Source organism: Epinephelus moara, chromosome 11 (genome assembly GCF_006386435.1).
Source record: "Epinephelus moara isolate mb chromosome 11, YSFRI_EMoa_1.0, whole genome shotgun sequence".
In the NCBI taxonomy this organism is placed as follows: domain Eukaryota; kingdom Metazoa; phylum Chordata; class Actinopteri; order Perciformes; family Serranidae; genus Epinephelus; species Epinephelus moara.
This window is the reverse complement of record NC_065516.1, coordinates 19,866,462-19,879,143: the sequence shown is the minus strand read 5'-3', so window position 1 is coordinate 19,879,143 and position 12,682 is coordinate 19,866,462. Positions and strand designations below refer to the sequence as shown.

General features: G+C 41.6%; 1 protein-coding gene across 1 annotated transcript; it reads right to left on the bottom strand.

The window, feature by feature from the left end:
• Nucleotides 1-3,184: 3,184 nt before the first annotated feature.
• LOC126397442 (solute carrier family 22 member 13-like) lies at nt 3,185-9,815 on the bottom strand. Its single transcript, XM_050056263.1, has 10 exons — nt 9,441-9,815; nt 9,162-9,265; nt 7,511-7,665; nt 5,307-5,478; nt 4,679-4,799; nt 4,492-4,586; nt 3,960-4,174; nt 3,760-3,868; nt 3,422-3,616; nt 3,185-3,316 (listed from the first exon to the last, which is right to left on the bottom strand). Exons 1-10 carry the CDS (start codon nt 9,813-9,815, stop codon nt 3,241-3,243), a joined length of 1,617 nt encoding a protein of 538 aa, XP_049912220.1. The 3' UTR covers nt 3,185-3,240.
• Between the last annotated feature and the right edge of the window lie 2,867 nt (nt 9,816-12,682).

Sequence of the window (12,682 nt, the reverse complement as noted above, 5' to 3'; positions counted from 1 at the left end):
ACAGACAAAGACTCTTTCTGACCACTGTATGCATATGGTAGCTTCTACACAGGCCCTAGGGGCCCCTACTGGGCCTAACAGTCTCGACCTCTCCTCCCTCTTTCCTCATGTGGGGTCAATCTGTGCAACCTGGATGGGCTGATTAAAGTGTGAGCCTGCAAGTACCTTAAGGAGGAAAGCTGTATTTGGCCACAGAGTGATACTTGGGCCATTTGATTTCACCTCAAAAATTAGTCACTCACTGACTAGACATGTAGCTCATCTACACACAAGGAAAAATAAAGCTTTAGCTGACACCGACCTCACCTCTGCCTGTGCCAAGGGTTCAAACTGAGGCAAGCATAGAGCATCCAACAATATGGGCAGATCCCATGCAGAAGCCCTTGTGGTGTTCAGGGGACGCAATCTCAGAGCCCCTTGAAAGGTAACGGACATCCAGCCTGTGGTTCCCCACTAGTCAGTATACACCCTGAAATGTCTTGATCAGATATCAGCCTCATACGCACTCAGGATAGAGGGAGACCAGCCATGGTCCAGGAGCAACTGCAGAAACTCCACAATGCTCTGACATTCAGAATAGTATTCTTGACGGGCTCTATGCAATTGCTCAGCAGTGGGTCGGACTCTCCAGTCACCAAACCCACAGCCAGAGTTGGGATGCCAAATTTGACCCCTAACTGTGACAAGACATCTTTAATGCCAGGTAGGCCCCAAGGCATCCGGCAGCGGAGTCAGCGCAGCAGTCAAAACCAAATGTTCCATCGGCTGGTCATACTGGGGGCTGTTCACATCAGAAGAGCCTGGGACACCTGCTGCAACCAGGCAGATTTGGTGCACCCGTGGTGATTTATATGAAAGATGGTTGAATTGATGTCTGGACTAGACAAGCATTTGCTTCCCTATCAGGAATGGCAGGAAGTGCTTGAGCACTAGGGGCACAGCCCACAGCTCTAGCATACTGATGTTCTCTGTGTAGTCCTGAGCAGACCACTACCCCCCGAGCTGTCCTTGTCTGCCACACCAGACCCCAACCTCAGAGGCAGGCATCTGTTGAGACAGCCTCTCAGCGAAATAGAAGCGATCCCATGGGGAGACCTCTTCACAGATATGACCTCTCTCTCCATGGGGATAGAGCAAGAAGGCACTGCTGTGAACCCTGATCTTCCTGTGCCACTTGGTGTCCAAGTGAAGACCACTTAGCCATCTCTGAAGGGGGCGCTGTGACAGTAAGCCAAAGGGAACAACAGACCAGGCAGCCATCAATTTACCCCACAGGCAAATAAACAGACTGTACGGCAACAACCCACCCCTTCTGAGTGCCATGAGTCTAACACTATATCTCATCTTGCCAATTAATCTTTAAACCAAAACAACCCAAGAGTGTGTTATGGCGGTCACGGTGAACTTCACTTTTACCATAGCTGCTCTGTCTGCATGTTGTGTGTCACAAAGTCTCTTGACACCTCAGATGACCACAGCTCAGGTATAACTTTCAGTGTCATCCACAAGATCATTCCTACAGATTCTTGTTGTGGGTTCGTGAGATTTCAAGCGACCAGGAACACTGGTAGTCATCCAGGATTCACAGAACTGCAGTTACATCCATAATTTTTGTTCCATTTCATCCTTCCTGACCACAAGATGCAGTGCTTCAACACTGGATGACTTGTAACTACCTAGTTGTGAGGAATCCTGAATCCAGAAGAGGGAAGAAGGGTAGGATGTCATCTACAGGCTAAAGCAACAGACATGCCCTAATAGCGACCACCTTCAGGGCCACATGAGAAGAAGGAGAGCCATGCCCTGGGCCACCTAAAGCCAGGACAGCACACAAATCAACCAGTTGTCTGTCAACAATTAACAATTAACAATCCAACGTCACAAATGACTTTTGTAGTGCAACTGCCCCTGTTATACTAATAATCACAGCACCCTGAGATCTTTCTATGCCTCTTTAACTATTGTTTTGTAACTTGTTGTGTTTTGTTTTTTCCTTGCGCTCTAAATAAATCAGTGAGTAACTAGAAGTTATTTACATAAACTTTATATTGCATGCACCTCCTCTTTAAATTTTCATGTCACTTACTACTAACCTTTCCCTCTTTCCCTTGCAGGTACTGGGTTCCTCTCAGGTAAGTGTAGGTTTTTCCCCAAAGTAATATTTCCTTACCCTCAGGTATACAAGCTCAATAGATTATCTGTCACATAAACACAAAATCTTAGCAGGTAAGTGATTATAGCTGAAACACACACAAAAACCCAGGTAAGCATGTACGTATAATGTGGTAAAATTTACTTAACAGTTTGAAATAACATACAACTGAAAATGGTTTTCTGTGTTTCCTCTCTTAACAAAATAGGTTTCTTTAAGTTTCTGACATACCAGTCCTTTAAACACACTCAGTCTCTTGAGCTGCACACAAACAACACATTCAAATAACAATGATAAAGTTACTAATATGTGGGCCCACACACTATAATCACCCTTTAATCTATGCTGCCACCAATCCCGCTCCAATAGCAGCATACATCTCTCCCTCACAGCCAAAGGAACTCCAAGCCATGCACATGGGTCTCAAAGCACTATCTGGGGCCTCCGTCAGCTTCCCAGGTTGATAGCCGTCCAAACGTCGGTCCAACACTTTCCAAACCTCTTTCTTGAGCTGTCAACTTTGGAAATTACAATAAACCTAGAATACAAACTGATGCAGTTTACTTCTTTCTCTCCTCTCTGCATGGCCTGTCTCCTATGCTGCCCTCCTAACACTCCTGCGACCCTCCCTAGACTGTCTGATTTATGCATGATTACCTTTCCTAATCAACTGCCTGGATTGTCTCTCAATCACATGATCACTGCCTGATACATCACATCAAGGTAATTTAAGTTAATCTTATCCAATGTCCAGTTATGTACATTGGCTTCACCTTTATTCCCCACTTTTTATTCTTAAAATTTAAACATTATGGATCACAATAAAATAAACATGTTATTAAACATATTTACAGAAAATACATCCACAATACCTTTATAAGAGTAAAAGTATTATTTATTCAAGCTGGGATATACCTTGTTGACATAAATACTTGACATGTGCATGTGCAAGAGAACATGTTCAGTGCACTGCCACTGGAGGTCATCAAGAATGAATGATTTACACTTAATACAGTCTGCAAGTCATGTGTCTGAAATTAACTGGCCTCAGTAGCTTTAGCTTTCATATGTTTTTATTTCAGTCCAAATTAAAGTTTGTGCTCTTCAATAATTTGTTCAACACTGTATCTGTTCCTTGTAGGTCCATCTGCTGGTTTTCTAAAACTAAAAAACAGAAACGAAGGATCATTATAGAAAATTATTTTAAGTTAATACAGTTGACTTTATATATATATATGTTTTCAAATCCAGCATTTATACTCAACTCACTTGAGCTCAGCGTGGTCCTGCAGTTCAACATTGAGGGTTTCAGGCAGTAGCAAACAGAAACCTGCAGCAGCAATGGGGACGATGCCGTATATCAGCATGGGGATGGTGTGATGGTAGACGTCCAGGAGCCTGATCAGTGGAGCGAGGATGCCCCCCACACGAGCACACATGGAGTTTAGACCTAAACCATTCTGCCTGCAAGAACGCACAACTGATTTATCAGGAATCTCGTGCTTGTTGTTCATAATCAACATTGCTTATTTCCACCTCTATTAACTGTAATAGCAGAGTTTTTGTACATATGTCGTCATTCATAATGGGTCCAAAATGGACATTACCTTAAAATGGTAGGGTACAGTTCTGCAGTGTAAACATAGGCTGAGCTGAAAGAGGCGGTGGCTGAATATTTCCCCAGTACAGCTATGGCTGTCACCACCTCAGGCAGATCTGATGAGTAAATAATATTTAAGATAAACAATAGCACATTCAAAACCTCTAGAGCAAATAGCAAAGGAACTAAAATACTAAAATGCAGTACCTTTTGGGATAGCAAGGACCAAGAGACATGCAGCACCCCCAAAAAGCAGAAAACCTGCCTGACTGATTCTCCGTCCAAAGTGTTGAATTAGAAACAAACTGCTGAGCTGTGCAGGAATTTCCACAGCACCAAAGATGAACTGTGTGAGGTAGATATTCAGGCCGAAACTGCCAACATTCAGGCTCAGTCCGTAATAAAGCAGACTCGTGGAAAACCTAGTGTCAGAGGTGGGGAGATAGTAGTTTCAGTTTAACAACTGTTGTATAAGTGACAGCCGAAATATATGGGGTTCCCATTTAAATCAGTCAATCAACACATCCATGATTTTGTAACGATCTAGTTAACAAATTCAGTATCAGTAGGCTTTCAAAACCTGCATAACCAGTGGCAGTGTTACTTGGCAAAACTCAGTATGCACACAGTGAAGCTGGTATGCATCCACATACTACAAAGATGGAGCCTTAGTAGTAGGTTAGAGACCCCATTCTTCATGCATTAATTATCCTAATTAAAAGAGAAAACAAATACACACCAGTTGTAGCCCATTATGAGAGTACGTCTTCTCAAATACGATATGCGGAAGATGTCCAGCATGCTCTTCTTTTTGCATGTAACCTCCATCTCTATCTAAACACAATAACAAGACATTTTAGATAATAATTTGACTGACATTTTTAATCTATTATGCTTAAAAATAAAGTGTGATTGATGCAGCTGACCTGGTCTAGCAAATCTTCTGGTACCCTTCTCCCATTCACTCTGGCTGCCCTCTGGAGCTCCTTTAGTGCCTCCTCCTTCCTGCCGTGGGTCATCAGCCAGCGAGCTGACTCTGGGAGAAACCTGATGGAAATCAGAATCACAAAGTACAATGTAGATGTTATGTTTATAACTTCTCTGGCAATGTTATTGGAGAGAAACATGTGTCTAGGATATTTTACCCCTAGAGGCTGCTGACCAGTAGAGTCCTCATTCATTCATCTTCTAACCGCTTCATCCTCTTGAGGGTCGCGGGGGGGGCTGGAGCCTATCCCAGCTGACATCGGGCGAGAGGCAGGGTACACCCTGGACAGGTCGCCAGACTATCGCAGGGCTGACACATAGAGACAAACAACCATTCACGCTCACATTCACACCTACGGACAATTTAGAGTTATCAATTAACCTAGTCCCCAATCTGCATGTCTTTGGACTGTGGGAGGAAGCCGGAGTGCCCGGAGAGAACCCACGCTGACACGGGGAGAACATGCAAACTCCGCACAGAAGGGCTCCCACACCCGGGATCGAACCGGCAACCCTCTTGCTGTGAGGCGACAGTGCTAACCACCACACCACCGCGCCGCCCCCGACCAGTAGAGTATTCCCACAATTACGAGAAGAGGGCTGAAGAGCACCAGCTGCAGGATCCTCCAGTTGGAGATCAAATAGGCAATGCCAGGTAACACCATCAGCCCAACAGGGACGAAAAACAGGATCGTCATTGTACAAACAGCAGACTTGGAGGGACTGGTCCACTCCACCCCTGTAAAAATAATAAGCAAAATATTACACTAGACTGTAGTTATCTATTTTTATAACAACATATCGGCCTATTAGTAAACATAGCGCAGCCTATCTGTATAGACTAAGGCTAAGTTCTCATTACAAGCAAATGTGACCAAAATCCGATTTGTTTGCTCTCATGTGTTTGTATTTTTGAATTCATGCTTTTTTCCATGCCTAAACCGTAAAATATCTAAAAGTAATGAACATAGCTACTGTGACGTAACCCATTGGTTTGTCGAATCCCATTTGAAGCTTCGAGTTTGGCATTTCAGCCATTGCCATCGACAGCATTGGCAGAAAGCTTGTCACTCAAAGCGGCCTGCCTTTGAATATGCATATCTCTAATAAAATGTAAATGGTAAGTTATATAAACATTAGGGCTGTTGATTAACAGTTTTTAAAAATTGTGATTAATGGATGACTTTCAATAGTTAACCGCGATTGTTCACACTTTTAATCGCAGGTTTAAAGTTCCATAATTTTGCATTTCAAAGTCCATATTAACAAGGTAAAGCAGTTTTTGATTGGGAATAAAAAAAAATTGCTTTATGATCTGTCTTTTTTTTGGGGGGACAGAGAATATTTTGGGGGAGATAGCAGGTCAACAGTATATGCTACATAGAAGTGGTATATATCACCTGAAAGCTGGAAACCTTAAGATTAATTCGAGATACAGCTCAGCACTGTGTCAAGTTTTTGTAGTCAAAAATTTGTAATAGATATTGCATGCAAAAAGTGCATAGTTTGTGCCCCAAACTGTATGGGACTAACATAAAGTGGACATGTCTGTGTAGGGAGACTCATGGGTAACAACAGAACCCATTTTCATTGAGATATCTTGAGGTCAGAGGTCAAGGGACCTCTGTGAAAAAGGTTGTTTTTCTCTCACCAAAATTTAGCCCAGAGTCGGAGCGCTATTTGCCCCCTTCCTGAGAAGCTAGTATAACATGGTTGGTGCAACTGGACTCCTCAGATGTTCTAGTTTCAAATGATAGTATCATCACTGAAGCTTTAAAACTCTGAAAGATAGACAGCAGAGAAAATAGCAGCATGCGATTTAAAAAAAAAAAAACACATTATGTTCAGACCTTAATCACATTGCGATTTAATGCGTTATTGCTGACAACCCTAATAAAAATTCACACCCAATACAGTTGTCATGAAGGGAGACCATAACCATTTATTGTACCGGGCTGTAAACATGTTTATTTTAGGTATAAAGTTGAGCGTTTTAACATGGGGGTCTATGGGGATTTACTGGCTTTTTGAGCCAGCCTCAAGTGGCCATTGAAAGAACTGCACTTTTTGGCCCATCAGTGTTGGCTTCATTTTTTATTTTAGCCCCGAAGTTTGCTGCTTGGTAGTCATGAGCTAATAGAGTTTGACTGCCAGATGCTTTCTGATGGGGAGAGCCTGCTTACATGCCATGACATGAGACGGTGACAGAGAATGTACCCCTGGACATCCTAAGGTTTGGAAGAGCTGTTCCTCTGGGAAACCTTCCACACTGCGGCCCTACCACTCCTGACTCCTCTCCTGACTACACCCACACCTCTCTCCCCACAAAACTATCAGCAATCTCTACTTGTGGACCAAAATCCCCATTTGTACGACAGCCCATTATCTCGAACACAAACGTCTATCACCATTTCTTCAAAGATATTATGCAGAATGACGTGGTAGGGCCTTCCTACTATAGTGAACATCGGGAGACACTGGTAAGTCATCCATTTTTTGTGAGGTGTCTTAGGGCAGAGATCTGTTCACACTGATATCAGATATCGGTCACTTCAAACATAAATGTGAACAGTAGAAAGATTGGATCTGGGGAAATAATCGGAATTCAACATTAAGCCCTGTAATGTAACGTAGCCTAATTTACCGTCTTATTGATTTTTTTGCTGATTGAGTTTTATGCTGCCATTACTGTAGCAATAGAGCTGAACTGATCCATTTTAAATTCTTCACTTCTACTCCTGTTTTTACTCACAGACGAACAGTGTACCTACCCATCACAGATGTGTTCATCATAATGACACCTCCTGAAGTCCCACAGAAAAATTTCAAGACCATGTAAACATAGATGTTTGGTGAGAAAGCAGCACCCACACCAAACAACAGTAGGAGAGAGAGGGAGAGGAGGATTGCAGGGCGTCGCCCAAACCTACAAACAGAGGAGAAAGAGCATTTAGAACACAAAGTGAATCCCCATATATACTGCTTGTCATTTACTCTTTGTTGTCATAGAAAAGGGTACATCTTTGAGTAGATGTCCCTTCAATGGTTTGCCACAGAAATAACTGTTTTTGCATCTAGCTCTTTTAGATGGCAAGATGCAACCATTTTGGCTTCATTATTGGTTGATCCCTCTGTATGTTTCTATTTGACCATATATCTTTTTCTTTTTTTCTTTTTTTTTGCAAACTCTTGCACTGACTTCCTATTTGTAAATGCAAAACCTTTTATTGAGACTCTGAGGACACGTTTCTTCCAGTTGGTGATAGCCATAACATAAATTGTACTGTAAAAACACAACACCCTTTAAAACCCTTTAATGACAACTTGGATATTTCTCAATGTGGACCCTATTTCCCCATGTTCTCCTCACTTAGTGACTAATGGGAGCAACTATTTTTGCAATTGATCTAGTATTGGGTGAGCAATGGGCAGCAGTAGCTCAGTCCATAGGGACTTGGGTTGGGAACCAGAGGGTTGCCAGTTGGCCCTGTACGGACCAAGTATGAAGTATGAACTGGTAGCTGGAGAGGTGGCAGTTTACCTCCTGAGCAAGGCATTGAACCCCAACTGCTAAGGGCGCCTGTGCATGAGCAGCCCCTCACTCTGACCTCTCTCAGTTGAATGCATTTGTAGGTCCTGTTTGTGCGTGTTTGCATTTAGAGCCTGTGAGAGTGAAAAAAACTGAATTGATAAATGATATCTTCTTCAGTACTGCAGCAGTGTATGGCGGCAAAATAGACTGCAACCACTAGGGGCAATCTGTGCAATCTTAGTTTATGTCCACTAGAAATGCCTATCTTGCCACTGACAAGTCAGATTGTAATGCAGTTTCTGACAACATTATGGAAAGGATCCCTACAGAGATAGACCTTTTTCTTAAAGAGTAAGATCCATTTTGTTCAACCAGAAACAGCCCTGAAATCACTATCGCCAAACCCAGCAGACCACATTTCAATTAACAGTAATTTTAGTGTGTTTAGAGCTGATGATTTTACATCTGACTGGGTGAATTAAATGTTTATTTTAACTAAACCATTGTTGGTGATTGTTGAAACAGTAGAAAGACAAAGAAAGACATTTTTTGTGGTTTCTGTTGACTTTGAATGTAATGTGTTGTATTTCTTTTTATTTAAATAATCTGAGCCTGTCAGTGGCAAAAACACGCTCCTTTAGTGGACATAACTTGACGGTGCCCAATTTGACCATTAACATTACATTGCAGGCTGCTTCATCGCTGCAAGCTACAGTGTGTTTGCTCAATACTGGACCAATTTTAAAAAAGGTTGTCTCCATTAATCACTTGGACGCAAAAACATGGGAAAATAGAATCAAGGTTGAAAAACAGATAAATTACCCTTTAAGCCTTACACAGTATTAGAACTTTCATGTGTATTGAACAGGTGGAGGTGCATGTGTTGTCACCTGTCAGAAATTGCCCCATACACCAGCGCTCCAACCAGAAAACCTGTCATGTAAATGGACTGTGATGCCTCAATCAAACCACTCTTGTCACAAACCAGATCAAACTGAAATTAGAAAAGGATTGTGAAGCTCAAGGGAAAGGGAGAGATCAAAGACAGAGAGCAGGACCACAGCAAGTAATTGCAGTCTTGATACACAAAACTGAGAGACCATGTGAGCAACAATTAGGACCCTGAGGGTCTTGATACTAGTAGGGACCCTGTGATGTTGCCTCCTTACCTCTGATGAAAGGCTAGAAGCACCTATGGGTGCCTCATAGTCCCATCCATCTATACATCCAGTTGTAATGTTAATCCCATATGCTTCAATAGTTTCCAAATCCAAATCCACAGGTGTGAACATTTTACAGCTTTCAAATCTTCCATCCTTGTTGACCGGGATAGTGAGATTTCTTTGTCTCTCATCTGTCAGGTTTGGCCCACGCTCCAAGATCCAGTCGCTGTTACAGTGATGTGGAAAGCTCATTCCTGTAAACACCTGGCTAATCACATCGAAAGCAGCAAACATGCTGGGGATGCATAATGCAGCCAATAACCGTTTCTGAAACAAACCAAAGTCCCCGACCTCCTTCAGGATCTGCCCGAAGCTGCTCATATTGACATGTGGCTAAATTTATAGTGGTTCCTCATCAAGAACTTAGCTCTAAGTACCATGACTTTGGCACTCTGCATATCATCCTGCCTATTAATATTTAAACCAATGCAACCTAAAAGTGATAGAGTGGCACTCACAGTTCATTCAACCTTATCTTTCAGTCATTTTTTTATCATACCAGTTGGTAAACTTTGAACAAAGTGTCAGTAACTCAGCTCTGATCAGTTCAACTTTATCTAAACAGTATAGTATTCAGAAAACTACAATACAAACTAATACTGAGAGCTTTGTAGTGCAGAGAAAAGACTACTGAGAATAAGTATCACGTGTTCAACAGTATACATGACACCAGCTAACACCTGCACACAAACAGCTTCAAACAGACAGCAATAAATGTAAAGTCAAGTATGGCCTTTTTGGATTTGTGCTGACTGTCTGGTGCAGATATTTGTTATCATTAAGTGAACATTGCTTTTACCCTAGCTGCCCTGTCTGCAAGTCATGTGTTTGGCATTAGGTGACCTCAGTAGCTTTAGCTCTCGTACATGATCAAAAGCAAAAAAAACAACACAAACAAACAACAAAAAAACAACCTTTGACTACTACTGATTATTATTTCAGTTCAAATTAAAAATGATCTGTTAAATTTGTTCAGCACTGTATCTGTTCCTAGGTCCATTCGCTGGTTTTCTAGTATTAAAAAACAGGAAAAAAGGATTATATAGAATTGTTTAAAGTTAATAGTTAGTGTCATGGGGATGGTGTGATGGTAGACATCGAGGAGTCTGATCAGTGGAGCAAGGATGCCCCCCACAAGAGCACACGTGGCATGGAAACCATTCTGCCTGAAAGAATTCACAATGGACTCGTCATCAGAAATCACACAGATGAGATGATTTTATTAATGCTTTAAATTACAGTCCATGAATTACAGTGTTATTATCACATGAGATAGACACATGTTGGGTACCTATGCCCATAGAATTATTTAAAATAAAGGAGAAAGAGAAATGAGAACAAGACAATTGTTTGTTTAAAAGAAATCACACGCAAATACACAGACATGATTTCTATATAACAACAAAATTGGGAAATTTCCAATTATTTGGGAGACAAAAGTGTAAAAAGTTTTTAAATATGGAGAAGTCATTATTAATATAGTGTCCAGTGTTAACCCTTTGTTAAGGCCTTTGCACACTGAGACCGTTTTTTTAAATGTCATCCCGAAAAAAATGGTTACTCAAACCTTGTACAATAATTCCGATGTGTTTTATTATTGTATATAAGTTGCGAAAATTTGCAAAACATGACAAAATGAAAGGACACATTCCCTCTTTTGCCTCTCCACATTCTCCTCCTCTTCATCATCCACCTGAATTTTACCATGTGACCTGTTGAAAGAAGCTATCTGAGTTATTAAATGATTCTGTGAACCCTGTTCCCCTGTCCTGTTGTGGCTGTGTCCCGCTGCCACATTTTCTCCACTGATTCTTGGTCAGACATCTCAGAAAACTTGTTCCGAAAACTTTAATGATGGACTGAAGTTTCGGACTCAGTGTGCAGATGTGACTGACACAATGTGAGGTCATAATTATTTTTAGACATGCCACAATTCGAATGAAAAAGACTCAGACTCAGTGTGCAGCAAGCACGTGCAACTGAAACAAAATATCAGATAAGGAGATCGGTGATTGGAAGCCCTGGGTGATGATGCCCCTCCCATACCGCATCTAACGTTACAAGCATTTCTATAGAAAGCGAAACTTATCTCTGGATGCGCAAGGGCTCTGTGGATGCGCATTCAGCACCAGTAGCCTGGTCCAGTTGTGACTTGTGAGTCGTGAGAGTGACGTTAAATGTTTGTTTTCTTTTTAAATCTTACACCAATAATATTTTCAGTAGTTTTGGAGGGAGGGGTGAGATAAAGGAATGTTAAATGTTAAAATCTTTAACTTAAACTAGTTTTGAAAAATAAAATAAAAAAGTGTTTTATTGCTTCTTAGAATTGTGTCTAAATTCCAAGATGTCTTCCAAATCTCAGTATTATGATATGACATGAATTATATTAAAGGGCCAGTCAGCGGTTTCTGGCGGCATCTGCTGGTCAACCAGTGTGTTGCAACTCTTCCCATAGGGTTTCAATAGGGATTCTGGAACATCCACGAAATTCGACCCATGCTTCTAGGTATATAAAACGTCTCATTCTAAGATAAAGGAGAATGCAGAAATGATCACTTCTGATGTATTATGTGCTATTTGATTATACTTATGAATATTATATTCAGTTTCCTCAAAAAAAAAAAAAAAACATTAGGGGCATCGGTAGCGTAGTGGATAGTCCCGGTGCCCCATGTACAGAGGCGATGCCTCGCTGCAGCGATCGCAGGTTCGACTCCGGCTTGCAAGCCTTTGCTGCACGTCAACCCCCACTCTCCCTCTCTCACCCCATTTCAATCTGTCCTGTCCATTAAAGGCAAAAAGCCCAAAAAAATAATCTTTAAAAAAATATATATATTTAACATTATATTAAGAGCATTTTATTTTCACCACTAGATGCCGCCAGAAACCGCTGACTGGCCCTTTAAACTAATCTGTTGCAGCTAGGTTGTTAGCTAACTATTTATGACTAGTAGCCTACTTTATCAATTTACATTACATACTGTATTGTGCTAGACCCAGTGCCCTTTTCTGCCTTTGAGCCCCTGCCTCTCTATTAGCCTGTGCACAGCCCTGGTGTGTAGAGGCCTTTACATGGTATACAGGATGTAAAATAACGTCATCCATTGTTAACAATATTTTAACAGTATATGCCACATAGTAGGCATGCTGTCAAATAAAGCAGTCTCTTGTCCACCCCACCCCCACAG

Excerpts from the sequence above, each read along its gene's own strand:
- LOC126397442 (XM_050056263.1), bottom strand. The coding sequence starts at position 9,815 with ATGAGCAGCTTCGGGCAGATCCTGAAGGAGGTCGGGGACTTTGGTTTG. Across the intron at positions 4,800-5,306 it reads ATTGTGGGAATACTCTACTG|GTTTCTCCCAGAGTCAGCTC; the intron begins GTCGGGGGCGGC and ends GATTTCCATCAG. Across the intron at positions 4,587-4,678 it reads CAGAAGATTTGCTAGACCAG|ATAGAGATGGAGGTTACATG; the intron begins GTCAGCTGCATC and ends TATTGTGTTTAG.